Source organism: Bombus vosnesenskii, unplaced genomic scaffold, assembly GCF_011952255.1.
Source record: "Bombus vosnesenskii isolate JDL3184/JDL3185 unplaced genomic scaffold, Bvos_JDL3184-5_v1.1 scf7180000013262, whole genome shotgun sequence".
In the NCBI taxonomy this organism is placed as follows: domain Eukaryota; kingdom Metazoa; phylum Arthropoda; class Insecta; order Hymenoptera; family Apidae; genus Bombus; species Bombus vosnesenskii.
The window spans coordinates 3,865,094-3,884,346 of record NW_022882922.1 but is presented as its reverse complement, the minus strand read 5'-3'; the positions used below and the strand labels follow the sequence as shown (position 1 = coordinate 3,884,346).

General features: G+C 46.7%; 1 protein-coding gene across 2 annotated transcripts in view; it reads left to right on the top strand.

The window, feature by feature from the left end:
• LOC117234854 (neurogenic locus Notch protein) overlaps positions 1-19,253 on the top strand; it is a 182,864-nt gene that overhangs the window by 69,707 nt on the left and 93,904 nt on the right. The window contains exons 4-5 of one of the 2 annotated variants that reach the window (XM_033496461.1): positions 2,249-2,444; positions 15,585-15,718. In XM_033496461.1, coding sequence (XP_033352352.1) covers positions 2,249-2,444; positions 15,585-15,718 — 330 coding nt within the window. Of the gene's footprint in view, positions 1-2,248; positions 2,445-13,836; positions 14,341-15,584; positions 15,719-19,253 lie in introns of those variants that run through there. The other variant, XM_033496532.1, reaches the window with a different exon arrangement.

Here is a 19,253-nt window from a genome sequence, read left to right as displayed (position 1 = left end):
CGACCAAAAACAAAAAAAAAAAAAAAAAAAGAAAAACCGGCATGGCGCGTCGCGACGTAACGAGACGGCAGATTTTTATCGAGAAAAAGAGTTGTTCTCCAGTCACGGTATTTTTTCCAACAACTTTACAGAGTAGGCTGTATCAACGCGTTGATTATAGCGTCCGTTGAAACGTTAAACGCCGCGTTAAAACGATATACGGTAATCGAGTTTAAATTTAGATTGGAAAACGCGCTTCGAGCAACGCTCGAATAGCAACGATCGAAATAGCTTGAAAACAATTAGCCGTAAGAAAAAAGGAAAGAGAGTTTAGAAAAAAGGCTGGCGCGAATTCGTATTACCGAGAGAGATTGACGGAGTAAAACGAGACGAACGAACAGCGGCGGCGGTGAATCGACAGGTACCTTACCCGCGCACTTACTTACGTAAAAGGTCGTCGATGGACCGATCGAAGAGATAAGTCGCGGTAGTCGATGCGTTCAAAGGCATTCGTGCGTCGGGCTCTTCCTCCCGAGAGAAACGCGCGAGAGAAGTTGGATTCGTTGGCGAATTTGCTCGCATGGCGGAAGTTTCGGTGCGTAGCCAAACGAGTATTTTTTATGGGCCGGCTTAACGCAGGCGCACGTGCTCTCTTGACAAATTCGTAACGATGTACGAAGGAGAAAGAAAAACGAGGACGAAAGAAGAGGAAGGGAAGAAGGAAGAAAAGGAGAAGCTTGTGCCAGCCGGATAATTGGCGGAGAGCGATACAGCGTTTCGCCGCGGCGGTACCTTTGGGCCAGTGGTTCTCACGTTTAAACTACCAATTTTCCTGCTTTCTGTCTTTAACGTTTGTCTTGTTTTGTCATCGTCGTGTTATACTATTCGTACCGGCAAAGTGTAGTTAGCGATTAGTAAAAATCTCGAGATATCCTGCGAAACGCAAAACGGTTACCGTCATTTGGACGTCAATAAAAAAATTAGAAGATGCGAAGAATTTATATACGTAATTCGATTCCTTTCGTTGCTTTCGTTGCTTTCGTTGTTTTCGTTACTTTCGTTACTTTCGTCTCGACGATGGCACGTTATTCGTTGATAACGCGAAATCGTCGGAGAACCACCGATCGTTGCTAGCGAGTGCGCGAGATCGCGCGCAGATCCAGAGGCAGAGACGTCTTAGATTCGGCAGAACGACGAACCACGAACGACTCTGGTAATTAGTTTCGCTAAGCGGTGACCTTCGAGAGCGGAGGAATAAGATTTTACGTAGATAGCAAGACTTTGTCACCGTCGTCGCCACCGTCTTCAACGATATCTCTCTTCTCGACCGGACGCGAACCTCGGCACGGGTCATTCGTAAAATCGTGGTAAACGTACCCTTAGCCGTATCACGCCCACTTGCCGATCGATAGGAAAAGATTAAATTTCGAAGTAACGTTCGATTTCTCGATACGTACACGTATCTAAGCGGTACGGTTCGAATTTTTAGTTATTTTCGTACGATATACGCATCTTACGCTCCCTATTGCAGCGTAGTTGACCATTCTCTCTTAAATCTTTACGTTGTTAAGCCGTTGTTAAGTCGTAAGCTTCCACGTGCATATATTATACGTTTAAATTCTTGCATTCTCGCGTACATTCTTACACAGATACGTACCTCTGCGTAACGCATTTGGTCGTGACGGGGTTGATCCATACTCGTACGGCAGGATGGGACGCACCCCTCGGCCTTCATCCTCCCCTTCGCTCCCCTTCGCTCCCCTTCGCTCCCCTTCGCTCCTCTTCGCTCCCCTTTTATTCGATTCTTCTTCGGCTCGATCTATTCGCTAGCAGCTGCCAAGCCTTCGTTATCCGTTTTACTTAACGATTCCAAGATGGGATTTCTGTGCAAGTACGCGAAGAAACGCTTTCTAAACGAGCGGAAAGCTTCGTGTGACTGTACGTCTGTTGTTTCTCTACCGGCTCTCTGAAACTTATATTACACTTAATATATAAAACTATACACGTAACGCGTACAGCGTAGAGGGCGATCTATGGTGTTTAAAGTATCGAAAGTATAGAAAGTCAGAGACGTTTATCGTAATACAGCGTATTACTGTAGCTTTAAAGTATGCGCGAATATATCGTTAACGACACGGCCGTGGCTGTGGAACGATCTTTTCGCAATTCGATTTACAGAGTTCGGTCGAGATTTCCGTACGCCGTTCAAAGTGTAAAAGGCTCGTCGTGTATCTCTACCATTCGTTCTTTTTCGTTCTGTGTGTTCCAGGCGAGCACTGCGAACGACAAGACCACTGCGCCTCGTCGCCTTGTCGAAACGGGGCCGAGTGTCTGTCGCTGGAGGACAGCTACAAGTGCACGTGTGCACCCGGCTTTACCGGACCGAATTGCGCGGACGACATCGACGAATGCGACAGGAACCCGTGCAGACATGGCTCCTGCAAGAACATTCACGGATCGTACAAGTAAGTCGAACGACATCGTTAACGGTCCCCTCCCGATACTTTACGTATCTTCTTTCAACGTAAATTGCCCTTTTCCACGAAACCACCATGCCACTCGATTTTCCGCTAACCTATTCCACGATTTCATCGGTCCTCCTTCCTCCTTCCTCCTTCCTCCTTCCTCCTTCCTCCTTACTTCCGTCTGCATCTCTCTCGCTCGTTCCATCGGCAGGACCAGGCCGATGCGCATCGCGACAACTACGTACTCCGCGTCAATTTTTATCACCGTTTCGCCAGATCCTGTTATCCCGTCGGAGCTCCTCCTATAGTTGCGAATGGTCGAGCGAAACTCGGGATACGCGATCGAGAAATCGGTTTTGTTTTTTAAAACTTTATGGGCTGTACGTATAACGTTATATTTACGTTACCGAGTTCGATCTTCGCTCGTGAAATTCTGTCTACGCTTGCTACAAAATTACGCGTGATTTCGGTAATTCAACGATGAAACGGTTATTGCTGTTACAGTTTCGAGATATAGTAGCGCGCGAGTGTACCGAAATAAGTAAATAATTAAGCTTGCACGCGAGATCGTGTTATACGATTACGATATACATATGTGCTTGTATATTTTGCGTTTACGACAAATAAGACGATAGAACACCGGAGTTGGCAGGATGAAAAGGGAAAGAGAAAAAAGAAGGGGTTGCGGAAAAGAAACGAGCTCGCCAAAAACTGGTTCCACCGGGTAACTTAAGGCCCGGCGGCCGCGGCGCGGCGCGGAGAACATAAATCCGCGCTTTGTTGAGATCGAGTCGAGATTAATCGAGACCGGAGTCGAGTTGACCGCGCGAGAGCAGATAATGTCGCTGGCTGCGACGTTATGTCGAATTATATCGACTGGACTCCAACACGTACGCTCCACCTTTTCGTTTTCTTCGTCGGGAAGGACGAGGGCTAGCTTTTCTAGCTATCGCACCCATAATACGGTTCGTCTCCGACAGCGAGGCTCGACGCAAACGACTACGTACGTACGCGGAATTACGCGTACGAAGGAATAGACAGGATTAGTTTCAGCGAGAGTCGCGTGTACATCTCTCGCTTTACTCTCTGAAAAATGGAAACATGGACGAATATTCGGAAACGTTTTACGCGGCTTAACCTCGCTACCCCTTTCGGTCGTAGTTTTACCACTACGCTTACTCTGCCGCTCGGGATATCGATACCCTCTTGAAAAGTCTATCTCGGCAGCTTCGCAGAGGCAATATCGCGTCGGCATCGCTCGCCCGTAATCGCAGAAGCAAGGATGTATTCGCGCCACCGCGATATCGGCTTGCGTAGAATACGGCAAAGGGAGGAGAAAGAAAGCGACGTTAATGCCGGCGCGCACCCTTAATTGAACGGTATCTGGTTAACACGGACGAGGCAAACTCGTACTTGGATAGAAATAATCGAGCTTTAGCCGGCTAATAAATATCGGCGAGGGGTTAATCGCACCGCTACCCAATAATTCCGTTTAACGTCGTTAATCCGCCTCTGCCTGTAGAGCGTAGACCCTGTAACCTTTCCTCGCCAGGGATAGTTAACGCCGCGTATACGCATCGACGTACGCGCATCCCATTTAGTCGCGGCATTAAACCTCGGATACACACAGGAACGCGTAGTCTTTCTTCGCCTGTCTCTCGGTACCTTGCCAGTCTGCAACCGTCTTTGGAAGAATTATATTATCTATCGGATATTTGAATATTTTCGTATTTTCTCTAGAGAAAGAACCGCTATCGTCTCTCTCTTTCTCCCATTCTCCCATTCTTCCATTCTCCCATTCTTCCATGCTTCCCGCCTTCTTTCGTCGCTGTCGCCTCTGCAACCCTTTGCTCCGCCTTTCTCCGTTCACCGATGCCTCTTGCGCTCGAGAAGCAATAACGTTCAATTGGGTCTAATAAAGACTTTGACGTGGCGTGCCTGACCGCCAGGTGGTGCTGGCCGAAGCTGCTATGTTATTAAATAGTTAGGTCGAATCGGTGGCCGAGCATATCGCCGCTTCGAGGACAGGCACTCGATCGACCGACTCGATCGACTCGCGATAAATAATCGAATTCCAACTACGAAACGTCCGATATCGCTAACGTATGATAATCATTTCCATTCGTACAAATTGCTTATGCGAGTTGTCCGTAATAACGATCGAACTGGAATCTCGCATTTCTAACGTTCGAGAAGGCATTCTCGTCACTTGCGATCACTGTCCGCTACCGCTACCACTACGCGGCAAACTACGTGCGAGAAAGTGCACGCGGTTGGCTGAGTCTGTGCGCGTGCTCGCTGCTCAGGGCAGGATGTGATTTATGAAACGATCTGCTCGAAGTAGAATTTAATTGAGCGGAGGCGAGGGAAAAGGAAGGCCACGTGGACCGACGTTCCTTAACCTTCTAACCCGACGCGACGATGGATCCGCAACGGATCCTAATAAATTACGACCTTCGCGGCAATTTCGAGCCTCGCTGCGATTGACCCGGCAGAGTCCGCTTCTTTCCAGCTTCCAGCCGAAACTCGCATCCGAATCCCGCCTTCTCGTATCCCGGAACGCGTCCACGCTTCTCCTCTTCGTCTTGTTCCCGAATCAACGAATACAGTTTCCCAACGTGTTCTCCTCTCTGAAAATTTTTCCCTCCTATTTCCAAATTCTCTCCACTCCTGTACCTACGTATTCCCGTGTGGTACGAGCCTCGGCTCAACTAACCATAAGTTAGTCGATAACGACGCAAATTACGATTTCGCTAAAATATACATCGACCTATAATCGTCTATAAATAGCAAATAGATCGGATAGACCTTGAGTGCGAAACGCCTAAGAGATTACTATTTCGTTCGGAATATTGGACTGTAAGGAATCCGTAGATACCGATTCTATCGCGAGCCCTTGAATTTAAGCAACAGTGTTAACCGTTTTTCCGCTACGATCGATCGTTTTGTCTCAAGTTGCCGATTGATCGACGAACAAGTTTTTTCATGCACGAGAGCAGGAAGTTAAAGGCGATCGCGATCCACTATGTATCTATGTTAATGCTAGAGAGGTGAAAATCTGTTGCGCGATCGTCGTTACCCTTGAAACCGAGGTGGAAGAAGAAAGTGATCTCTAACGAAGAGGTGTTCGCGTTCTCACAGCCTTGCTCCACGTTCCGACCGTCTCCATCGTTGACAACAACCGCTGATGGAGGTGTGCCCGTGGCCGTGTCACGTAGCAAAGCCTGGCCTACCGACGATTCACGAACATTTGTCGACAACTCGGTTTTCGAGACGTTTCCACGGAATAAAGGAAGCCTTGGACGAGGTCAATCGGGTCTGTTTCTCTCGTGGAAACGGAGCACGAAAGAACAGAGGAGAAAGAAGAACGGAGTGGAAATAAGGATCTCGAGCGATTCGAAGAACCCGTTTCTTGGCCGCGACACCGACCGCCGCCCGATAACTACGTGCCTCGAATGCAGACGCGCGACGTTTTCAAATTTTGCCCAACTACGCGCTCGCCTAGCCGCGTCACCATCTTTTTCCACCATCGAGCACCTTTGTCTATCCGGAGAAAATACGGAGACGTTGAAAACGTTCAACCTGGGTTGTCGTATTATCAACGGTGTTGTTGATACGCATCGAGAAGACCGGGCATTCGGATTTTTCGAACACGTTGGCTGGAATTCTTCTCCGGAGGTCCATTACGTGCTTCGAGTACGAAAGTATCAACGTATGCAAAGCGAGTGTAAAGTAACGCGACCAGTTCTGCCTGTCTACTTTGCCGAGATATTGAAAATTTGCCTTTTGCTCGTCCATCTCCTCTCGTATAATCGCTTTGTCGCCAATAGTCTTGCTCCGTACGGAATTACGTATGAAATCGCATTTAGACGTGATTCAAAGGTATACCAGCGATTTATACTAATTTTCGCTAACGATATAGCGTAAATGAAAGGTAGATTGAAAAGAATCGAAAGGTAATGACGATAACGCGTCGTATAGTTATTATGCTGTGTGTACAATTATACGTGTACGTAGACGATGTATAGCACTTTATGGGAAGGGAGCTAAGGTTTCCAAAGAAAGAAAGAAAAAAAAAAAAAAAAAAGAACAGAAATCGACGAAACAACCGTTTAATGGAAAGAAGGTAGAAATTTGTCAGAAACATATAGTAGCGCGTATCCGTTTGCACCTTGGTGCGTATTTCGACTAAACAAGAGCTGCGTATATCGGCGAGAGAAGTTGAACGCGTGAGATTAATCGTGTAAAACTCGATCGAGCTGTCAAGGTTAAATTCCGTTGCCTTTTTTTCAGTCTTTTTAGAGAATGGATGATGCAAACGAGCTATACGTTTCGCTATTCTCCTTTTTCGAGGACGATCGTGGAAAGCTTAGAAACGTTCTATTTATATAATAACCACGATCCAGAAAAAATGTGCAGCGGACGCTGTTAATAATAACCTACCTATGTAGCTCGGATCGGACGCAAGCTCGAGTAACAGCTTTCGACGCCGAATCGTAAAAAGAAATTATCGATGATTCGACGAGCTGACCGGCCAACGATTGTTTAATCGCCGCTACAGTCCGCGTCGTATCGGTCGCTCTTCCACTATTTATAATCACGTGGAACGTCGTAGGCGTTGAAGAATAGTCGCTCGATCTACTCGGACTAGCGTGGCAGCAACATCTACGTTCTGCGTACAAGGTTTTTCAGTCGGGCGTGTATGATCTATCGCGTTATTCGCAGTACGATATTTACGCCATACGTAATCTATACGACGGATTCGTTTTAATCCAACGCAAATTGGGATTGCGGAATTGGGCAAATCCCCGTACGAGAATGCACGTAATAGGAATCGTTATGGAATAAATTATGTAATTCCTCGTTTGAATTTTCACATTTTTAATTCGCCTAAAAATACAATAAATAGTTGACGGAGCGAGCGAAAAAGGAATCGTAGCATCGATAGTTTGTTCGAAACATTCTCAAACAGGTTTATCGAGTTTGCTACGCGTATATACTTGCCACGTTTCTTTAAACCATGCCTCGTTTAAAATATTTTATTCTTTTCTATATATAACCTCTTTTCTCTATGGATTCGCTCGATAACTGTAACTATAATTGGCTATAATTCGCGCAACACTCTATGGAAGCGACGAATACGAGACCAAATCGCTTCGACTTTTCGCCGATTCGCGGTAAAATTGCGCAAACAGCAAGAATATTCAACGGGGAAGTTTATCGTCGAGAATCGTCTGACGTAACGATTATCGAGCCCAATTCAGGCAATTACGACGGTGGGAAAGCGCCCTGCGCCAGTGTTCCATTAGCCGCGTTAGTCCAACGTTATGCTCCTTATTTTACGCGCGATGCATCCGTTTACGTCATAACCCCGGACACACAATACCCGACGCGAAATTAATCGTTGCTCAAGCGTAACGATTAATCCGGCAAATTAAAAGTTTCGTCAGGCCCGAAACACATCATGGTGAAAGACCGCTGTATTTGTCAGAATTGCCAGAATGGTATTTATCGATACATACGTGCCATTGGGCTTGCGACCTACGAAACAAACAGATATAGTTCAAGGATAAATAGTCTGTGCTACGCGCGACGGTACAGATATTTTTCCTTTCACGCACTCGTATTCGGAAATAAGATTATCGTCGAACGAAACACGTACAAAGTAATTTCAACGAACAAACACGCGATTCCTACTAGTAAAATAAGGCCGCTGTGCGAAGCAGTCTCGTTTCTCGTTTCGCGAAATATAACGGAAACGCTGATGTATAATCAATCAGACGATCTAGATCTTAGTTCCATTGGAACAACCTCGTGTAGCAGTCCCGTGCGAAAGAAGAACGAGAATGCGCGGGAATCGGGAACCGGCAGCCGGAATATCCTTGCGACATCCGTTACATTTATCGTAACGCGTGGATCATTTTTCCCGCGATTTCCATCGACGTAGCCCATCGTCGCCCATTTGCGTAACGTTCGTAATCGATGCGAACTCGCTTGCCGTCAAATTGATGTTTCTGTTTCGTTGACCCTCGTACCAGCAACCGGACGAATACTCGGCCACCGACAGCTACCGACAGCTACCGATTCTTTTACGTCTCCCTACTAATTATTTACGAAAGAGAAGAACCGACGCGTAAGCGTAGATTTACATAACGTTTGTACTTTGTATCCGATGAAATAAACGACATGGAAGGAGTCACGAGATCTACTCATTTTTCGATCACCGTTCGCGTGGTTGACATTTTCTCTTCTCTCTTTCCTTCCGTGTTCAACATGAAGTTTCTCGATAACGCCGTAACGTTATAAAGCTGTAACGATCCGAAGCAACGCGCGGGCCAAAGTGGAAGGTTATTATTAGCCGGGAGAATACTTAATATTTCGTGCGAGAATGTTGGACTTCGATGGACTTAATAGCCTCGTAAAAATGATGGAGAAGGAGCGTCTGAAGAGAGACCTGACCGCTCTCCCGTCCCTCGATCGTTCGTGATTTCAATCTGCCCGCACCGTTCCAATTTCGCATCAATTAAATCGGTGGACCTCGTATAAACGGCTGTTATCAATTTACAACGTTACCAACGGTCAAACCGTCGTCTAACGCGCCGTCGTGGTTTCCGTTAAATTCCTCGTCTATCCTTTTTCTTCAGTTTTCTTTTTCCTTTTCTCGTTTACACGCCACGATTAAGGTCAAACAACGGAGGGGATATTGTATCGCTCTTATCGTAAGATACTTTTCCGAGCAAGCTGCAACACCTTCGCTACGATCCTCCGATTCGCTCGTGTTCCGTTCGTCCTGTCGACACGCGAAATATAACTGGACTACTTTACCTTCTGAAGGTGTCGCTCGAAACTCCAAGAATCCGCGTAGTAGACGCAACGATCTTGCCCTCTTGTTCTCTCCTGACCTTCCTCTCGTTCGTCCGGGAACGATCAGGGAAACCGAACAAAACGAACGAAACGACACGACAGGCTCGTTGGAGGTCGCGTTCTCGATGATACCGAGTCGATCGTGACAAAGCGCGACCCACTCGTCCTCTCGATCTAGTCCCATTAGTTTCGCGCATCGGTCCACCTTTTTGCATTTATCGCGCGCGCGAGCAGACCCTTTCTTACTCGCCGGTTTGCTTGCGCGTTCTTTCGAACCGAAATCGCTTCATTTTGCAATGTAATCGCGTACGCATTGTCCACGACGCAATTGACCCGCCTTGAAGTATCGTGTCTCGCCGTGGACAGATCCTCGAGCCACGACTTGCTTCCGGTGTAGATTGATTTCGTGATTGGACGCGGGAAGGAAGCATTTGCGTATTATCGGCGTTCCGTGGAAGGGATGGTCGGTTTCTTCGACGTATCTCTTTTTTCTTTTTCTTTCATTTTTTTCAATTATCGGACGTATCTATAACGTAGCAAGCTACTACGATACCGCTTTCAAGTGTCTATATGCACCGTCCAGGTTACCATCGTTACGTAGGTTACAGTTACGCAGTCGCGATCCCCAAGTATTGCTGAGACGTACACACTAATAATAGATCGACGAATGAAAATAACATTTGCAACTTTTTGTAGCTTTCGTAGCATCGTAAATTCGAAAAGTTATAAATTATGTATATAAGAATGAATACGAACGAATTATAAAATTATTTGTTAAAAAGGACGTTACGATTAAATATACGTACGATGAAGAGAATATACGTACGTCTGAGAATGATAAAAGTAAAAGAATCGAGTTTTGTTTTGTATTTCGTATGTCGGCGAGTGTCCTGTGGCGCGATGCTTTCGATCGCCGAAACACGTTCGGTGTTCTGTCGGTGGTAGAAACACTCCGACACTGACGACTCAATTACCAGCAAAATCTTAATGCTAATCGCGTGCCTAATTAATTAGCAGAGCGAAAAATGGTAGTATAGAAAAAGAAATCGTGATTCGACGATGCTCTATGCACGATATTCTTCTTCTCTTCTTTCTTTGGCCAACAGTGCGGATGTTGGCAGAAATATTACGCGATAGAATAACGAGTCGAACGAAAACGAGGGATAAAAGTACGATCGAAAACTCGTATAACTTACGATACATGCGTTCTCATGCATACCTACGCAATTTCTACATTTACATTTTTGTAAGCAGGTGAGTGGCGTAAAGCGACGGATAAGATCGACCGGAGGAAAATACAACCGTGTTTTCGACGGTTTTATATTTCACTGTAAATTTCGGAATTTGTCAAAACGAGAGAAACAAATAGAGAACGGGATTCGATTGTAAAAACAATTTCCGACAAGCTTTCTCTTCTTTAGCTTCTTCCGAATTCTTTTTTCTTTTTCTTCGCCAAGAGCCACGGGGAAGTCTGCTGCTCGCCAACTGGTTCCCCGATCGTTTCTGACCTGACATATTTTCTTCCTTCGACAGTGGACGGTCGAGGCTCGCTCTGGAACTTGCTCCTGTCGCGTCCAAGCACCCGATACGAATCATAGATCGGAGATGCATAAACATGAACGCGGCCAAGCCCTTCACCGATTCGTCGACCGCGTGCTCGACTAATGGTCGGACGGGAACCAGCACCATTTTACGCGTCTTTCTCGATGCCTACCGAAACGAACAATCGACGGACAACGGTCGAGAACACCGATCGGATTCGTAACGATAGCACCGACTGCGATATGGAAATGGTTCGTGTTCTTCTCGATCGAGGATCGCGAATCCTCGGATCCAGAGGTTTTACCTCGCCCCTGATCTGCTCGAAATACGTATAAGCGTGTTTCGTAACAAATACAAATTCAAACACGTTGCTTCGTTCTTTGGGATAACAATAAGAATGATCTTTAAGAAACAGCGATAAAATTTGTTAAAGAATCAAAGATAATTACGCAGTTGTCGTATTCGGTCGTATTCGATTTGATATAAGAAGAAGAGAAGAAAATTCCATTGCGGAAAAAACAATATTAGAAATTTGCGGTGTTGCCGAAAATTTTTCGCGTCAGTGTGAAACGCATAAACCATGGTAGAGGCGGAAATCTATGGTCGCGAAATATTTGCTGCCGCTACGATATTTCGCGTCGATCTGGCTGGGGGATTCTTTAGTTTTACGACTACGTTGCAAAACCGGGTTTCACGAGCTCTCTGGTAACGTTCGATCGAAATATTCCGAGCAGCGACTATACGATTTATTCCGATATCAGCTGGGCGCGTAGTACTTGGCCCGCCGATGCTATTTTCCATACAGTAAGTGGAGCGAATTTCGCGCTCTCGCTGGAGTATTCGGTATTATATATATATATATATATATATATATATATATATATATATGGATAGATATTATATTATATATATATAGAGAGAGAGAGGACAAAGGAGGATCGCTAGGAGAAATATGAAAGCCCTTGAAAACCTTGTTGTCTGGTTTGCACGGTGCGTGTAATCCATTCGGTTCGAACAATGCGCGTAAACGAGTGGAAATGAAATTTTTCGATTGGCTACCTTCGACTGCGGCACCGGAGATGCTGTTAAGCGTGCCGGTCAACAAGATTTAATCGGAATTTTTGCGCCTCCGGCACGCTTTTGCCTATAGTCTGTTTGCTCGACCGGCGCGGCGCATAAATATTCATACGGGCGGATTAAAGATTCATACGGGTGGACTTTTCGAGCGTCGTGTAAATTTACACGAATACAAGAGCGGTGAAATTAACCGTTCCACGATCCGACGAATAAAACAAATATTCGATCGAGAATCGCAATTGCAAGTGTAAAGATCGTGAAAAGTTGACACAATATAGAAGCCGTATATGGTTGGGCTGTGTCAGGAGGTACGAACGAAACGTTGACAGAAATGCTAAAAAATGCAAACAATTAGTAGCATGCGGCGAATTTGGCTTGGCGATGTCTCGGCGTATACGCGGAGGGAAATATCGTGTAACTATCGAATTAGCAAAATTCTTGCACACTATCGAGGATGAAGGAGGGAGAGGAAGAGAGAGGAGGTGAGATGCATTCATGCGTGCAATGATTCCGCATCGTTGCTACGACCCAGGGTCCTAGGTGGTAGCTAAAGCGAGAAGATCGGAGCAGACGGCGAGACGGCCGTGCGCAAAAGTGGGATAACGCGCTGCATAGTCGAAGACCAACGAAGGATGACGGAACGAGCCGAGGGGACTTTGGAAAGAGACGGACAGCGTCGCTGCAGCAGAGGGGAGGGGGATCGGTCGCGTCGCCACCGCCAGCAGAGAGGGTCACCGATGACGGTGGCGCCCTCTGAACGGCCCAGTCTGGAAAGTAAGGTTAGTCTGTCGCTAGCCGTTTGCGGATGATACACGCTTTACGCGTGTCTCTGCCGAGTTCACCTCCTCGGTTCGCCAACTGTGACTGTGGTAAATACGCGCGAAAACAAGTGGCTACGCGACCTGACAGTACATCGCGTTTCGCCAGCGACTGCGATTTATACGTCGCGATATATCGCGTATCGTTGTATATTTGTTCGGTTGCTGCGAGATTCTCAAAGTGGTGGTACGCTCTGCTCCGAAAAACCCGCTAACCGTTGCGCGTAGCGTTTCGACACCCTTCGACGAAATTTGGCCAGCGAATTCGGTTCTCCGTAAGATCGTCGTGCAAGAGTGTTTCGTGGCTCGTTAGTTACGCGAAAGAGTGGCTCGTTACGCGAAAGAGGCGATAACAGGCAGTTGGAAAAATGCGCTGGAAAACGAGTAGCTGGACGGAAGCACGATGATGAGAGAGACGAGATTTAGCAACGCTACGTACCCCTCCGTTCAACCGTCATGGCCAGCTTCTCGGCGAACCGACACGTAACACAGGATAGAGGCAATTTGAGCGAATTTAAGGGCGTTTAAAGCACTCGCGGCGTAGTCGCCCGAAACGAATCATCCTCGTCCGTCTTTCGATTCTTTCGTTCGAAGCGAAACGCGCCACGACGACCAAAAACGACGCGCGAGAAGGAGCGTGAGAAAACAGCGGCTGCTACGACGTTTCTCTCTGGAACGAGGAACGGCCGAGATACACCACGCACACACGCGCACCCCCGTTCCACCGTCATGCTCTCGTATCTCTCGTTTCTTCGCCTAACCCCCGTCCTAAACTTTCAACCTTCGCGTACGCTTCGTTTTGTTACGTCACTCGCATAGTTTATTTGATTATCCATTGTTGGCGAAAGTAGCTGTTAGAAAATATACAGTAGCGTGATCCACGATATCGCCAACCGAAGTTTCCCAGGATTGTATCTGGTCGTTGGTTGTCGGACAATCGCGTGCAATCGTGTGAAACGCTATGCGCCGACGCGACGATTCGGCCAATTTTCTACTCTTTTTCCGATCTTGCGACTTTTCTCTCGCTGCGCTATAGGAAACGCGACTCGAAGAAGAAATGGAAAAATGAAAGTATCAAAAGCGGTGTACGCGTTGCGACGAGGGGAACATATGCCATATGCCCGTAACGGGATCCAGCCGATGATAAACCAGCGTACTGGCTGAAAAAAACTAGGTATCCGTTTGTAGTGGAAAAATCGTCATTTTTGTCCTCGTTCGACGTCTTTCGAAGAAACTGTGTTTGCTTCGGTTGGATAATTATTGCTCAACGACTATACGGTTTGTGATAGGAAACTAGTGCAATCAACGGCGTGTGAACTTGTGAATTTGGTATTATCGCGCGCATATACCGTGCGATCGTTAGTGTATAAGGTGTACAGGTGGGATGTGTTTATTTTTCTATAGTGATATTCTGCTGTTTATGAAAAGAAAGTAGCTGTTTTAACGATGGTGAGCCTTAAAAATGAAGTGAACACCCGACGAATCTTGGTCAAAATATGAGGAGAGCGTCGTCCTGCGACCCGGGGCAATCGATTTCCTGCGAAAATGTATTTTACGCGTGTGTTCTTGGTTCTTCTGCTGGCTACCGGCTCAAGGTGCGTTGCTGTCCCTTTAAACTCTACGATTTCGACGTTTTACCTGTAAATCACACACACGCACACACGCACACACGCACACCTTGTGTATCAATTATTCGTCGAGTTCACACGTTTTTGCCGATAGATGTGTATAAATATGCGCATAGAAAGTACCGCGTTGAGCGTAAAAAGTTGACGCTACGACAGAACCGGTATTATAAATATGTATCGATTCTGCCAATAATTAACGCGGTTTATCGATCTCCTGTTGCCTGGATGAGAGCAAACGAACGGGAGAACTGTGAGAAATCGATCGAAACGATTCCGTCGTATGTTTGTTAACCCCTTAACCTACGATTTACGTTCGAGAATTTTGGGCCGAAAACGTAAACAAGCTATTATATATTATATCATATATTATATTTGATAGCTCGTACTACGGGCTATAACAGTAACACATGTACATATGTATATATATATGTATAAATGACACGTCAGTCACATCCGTTGTCTTAGCTGATAAAATGAAACCTTTCCTCCTATTAACGATCCTCCAATTCGTTGACCAGTATGTCCATCTGTAAGTAACTTTTCCGTGCTCGTCTGCTCAAGTATGCGCATTTCAGTAAATGGTACTATAGTAGGACGTACATGGCTGAAAATGTGAAAACTTTATCGTTTCGAACACTTTTAAGATCGTAGGAGAATCGCGAGGTTAATAAATCCTGTTCTTCGAAAGTCAGTGATATCGACTCTTATTAGACGGCTAAGCAAAAACGATTCTGCTTCGATAGACAGCAATGGAAACAATTCTATGAGATATTTACTACCGGAATGTTCGAGTCGTTCTCGACGAGACAAGCTACGAGACAAGCTACGGGACAAGAACGAAACAAGAAATATTCGTTGCATCGTATTTATTGGTTGCACCGGTGCAGACAATATAAATAATAAATATCTTGCGACGTATATCTCGGTATTTTTGAGAATCTTAAACACCTGACTTTACATTTGATACAACTATGTAAACAAGTTTTGCTCTCTCTCTCTCTCTCTCTCTTTCTCTCTCCTTAACGAGAAGCTCGTCCAACACACACACACACACACACACAGGGTGTAATTAGCGCTGCAGGAGTTGATCGAACGAGCATTAACTAATAATTTATCACCTCGGCCAATGGCCGTTTTATCGAACAATCAGCCTCGTTCTCGTGCAACACTTGGAAGATGAACGATTTTAACGAGTCGCGTTTTATTTGCAGATGCATGTGCTCGAGCGGATATACTGGCCAAAATTGCGAGAACGAGTATATTCCCTGCGACCCATCGCCGTGTAAAAATGGAGGCACGTGTCATCAGATCGACGGTTTGGATTACCAGTGCATCTGTCCCGAGGGTGAGTTTTAAAATTGTTTCTGTTTCAATTACTTGCTACCAGGCTGATTCTCGAGTATATGTAATCAAATCACACCGATTGTTCCGAATGGTTAAAGGTACGTAGGTTGGGTTAAACAATTCACCACTTAATTGGTTTCAAGTCGACGGATTTGGAATGTTATCTTCCAATAATAAAAAATAAAAGAAAAGAATCTTTCAATTCGTATTACCTTTCAATTTCGATAGAGTGGAAAATCGCTGACTATTTTTCGCTTCCTATCGCTTTTATTCTTTCTCTCTCTCTCTCTCTCTCTCTACTTCGATTCGAGTAAAAACCGAGCCAGTGCTTGAAATTTCGATAGATCGTCTTCCTCCCCTGAGATCGACCTCGCGATACTCGGGGCTGTTTCTTCGCGGCTCTCTCACGAATCGAAAAGAACGAACGAAAAGGAACAAAGTGCAACGGGTCGCTGTACGTCGATCGCTTTGCGAGGGTGATTTAGCATTTCGGCATGCGCACGAACGTTGCCTCTCTTCGAACAAGCCACGTTCCACTCTGTTTACGACGCAACGGCAAGACAGTATCTGGCAAAGGCGGCCCGTTGCGCAACCTTGTCCCATGGTCTGACAAACGAACAGGAGGGTTAGAAAGAGAGGGAAAAAAGGAAGATAAAAGAACGCGTCCGTGAGGCAATGATTAGCTGGTGCAACAGGTACGACTCGAGTCAGGGGATGGTGACCATTTATGCGCGTACCACATACACGTACGGTAGATGGTTAATGTAAAGTTAGGGTCAGCCTAGCGTGGCCTTCTCGCCGGCCGGATCACAATGCGTGGTCCTGTCGTTCCCAGGCGGACCACAACCATGGCGACCGACCCCACCTTTTACGTTCTACGGCCGCGTCCCTCCATCCTCTTTTACGCTACTTTGCTTTCGGTCGCGCGCGCCTTTTCCCGTTAAAGAAGCGCCCGGCCTGTTCCACCTTGCTGCTTCTGCTCTCACCGATCAGTTTCCGTCGCTTCGCCGACATTGCCTACCGCCCTTTCTCGCTTTATCGTATCGGACTGGTTCCGCGATACAACGACCTATATAGGTACCGAAACGCTACTTGTTCTCGCGCTTCGTGAATTTTACGTCGCGTGGCGTCGCGTCGCGTCTCGGTCGCCGTTTGCGAGTTTTGGGCCTACCCTTTGGCCGGCCGGTGATTCTCGTTTGGCAAGGCCCCGGCGCCACCGTTTCTTTTAGACACGTTGCAAGATTCTAGAGCGCACGACGCTGGAATAAATGGCGGCAATCGAAACTCGTAAGAAGCGTGTCCGGATCGCGTACTCCGAACGTCGGTCGTTGATAGGACAGAGCCCGTTGAAGTTGTTCCTTTTATAGAGGAAACGCTTCGGAACAAGGCCATAACTATATCCTCGATGTTACGAGGAATCTTTGAGTCTCCTTCCTTTGGTCGTAGTTGGCGACTTTGTTCGTCGATTCTTCTATCTACGTTCCAAGTTATCGCAGTACCATGAAACTTTTTCATTCTGCGACGGTGCAGCAGCGGTGTGTCCCCTTCGTAAAACATCCGTCGCCGCCAGGTATATTTATTACCTGGACGATCGAAATGTTCTATTTTGTCGTAATTTTCCCAAAGAATTTCGTTATGCCGCTGCTTTCTTCCTGCCTTTCGTACGAGAAAGAAAATAACCGTAGACGATGCCCGGCTCTCCAGAGGTACATGCATATTTACGACGAGCTTGTAACCGCTCTCTCTAGACCAGGCGCGTTCGAAATAATTTGCTCGTGTAGTTGGTTGTAACGGTTCAATTTGCATCGACCTTACATGCCGTCGGTTCTCCAATTTCTTCCATCCACGAATCGTACTTTCTTTCCTTCTCGTCCCTCTCCTTTTGCTGCTGCCCCTCCGTTTGTTTCTTTACCGTCGTGAAGCTTTACCAACTCGGACGTTCGTTGGACGGGCCAGTTACAGCGTTTTTGCCAGACGCTTGCTTTTCGCGAAAGAGTAGTCGCTCCAGGCATTCGCAAAGAACGAGATTGTAACCATTCCTTGGTTAGCTACGGGACTGCAACTCTTGGGATTGGTTTCTCTTCGACGATTCGGTCGCATAGGTATTAGGTAGTCGTAATGGTTCAATTTGTAGCATTCCGCTTTCTCCGCTTCTTCATCCGCAGCGTTTCTTCTTCGTTTCGTGCCGCGCAGAAGTCACCTTCCTTTCGCCGGTTCCGTACCTCTTCTCTCTCTCTCTCTCTCTCTCTCCTCCCTTTTCGTTCCTCCGTTATCGTATCGGCACGTTTTCTGTCTTGTGCAAGAGCATCGAGAACGTCGCCCCTTTTGCCGAGAACGACCTCGACCGGCTGCAGATTTTCCTGGTCGACGATTCGATCACGCCTTCTCCATTCCATTCCGCTAATTAGAAACCGCTCTATCGAACGCCGGTTAAACTATTAACCGCACGCCCATAGATCAATCGTCCGTTTGGCCGAGATAGCGGCTAAAAGGAGACTCGCTCGTTTTCTCCGGCTATCTACAACCAACGTGCTTCTGCTTTTCGTGTCGTCCTCCAAATGGAAAAGTCGTTAATCGCATCGACGAGACGCGAAGCGACGCAACGAACGAAACCACGACCAAAGAGACGGTACTACGTTCCTACTTTCCTCGATCGCGATATCCTGTGCTCCGGCGATTAACTCGCTTTTCCCTTTCGCGTATCTGCGACCGCAAATTCCGCGGTTTTATAGAGTTGTATCTGTAGGAAACGATAGAAGAAACGGTGCTTCCAACGAGTCATCGCGCGTCTTCACCCTCTCGAATCTGTGAATGGAATTCGATAAAGCCGCGCCACGTTGGATGGTGTCCGAAGATAGCGTAGTACATGGTGACGCAGAGGCGCGACTCTTGTCACGGAAAACACGAGAACGCGAGAACGCGATTCATGCGAGTGCGTGGAGGCCTGGCCGAGCGGCGAAACGAGTGGAGGAAGAACTTGCTGGACAGTTATACGCGTTCCAGCTGATTTATGCCAACACACGAGCATAAAGTGCGTACCCTGCGTGAACGTGATGGGGAACGCTGGGGTTGTAGGAACGGAAGAGTGGCGCGAGTTGGGGACACGCGTTGCTTTCGCCATTCTGGATCCCTTGCTCGGATGCTGTTGTTACGCAAGTCGCTTTTACGCGTGCGACCGTAGCGTTGCGTGTAGGGCTTGCCAACGAAATAGATCAGGGTCACGCGGTACGCTATATTCTTTCCTCTTATCGGTAACGTGGCCGTTTCTCTATCTTTCTCTACCTTACTTAATTATTAGCGTTAGCGGTAACCAATCAAGTTATCTTAGGATATTTTGTGATTTTATACGTACGTGGCGGCGACCTAAATCTCTGCTAGACGTCAAAGGTGCTCGTTAATCTCTCAAAAATCCGAAATTCCACGAACAAAGACCGCACACTTAAATAGGTAAACGCACAAGCGGAAATACACGAGCTAACGGAAAGACAGACATACGACCACGGTTGGATAAACGTGGAGATGGCTGACGCGAAATA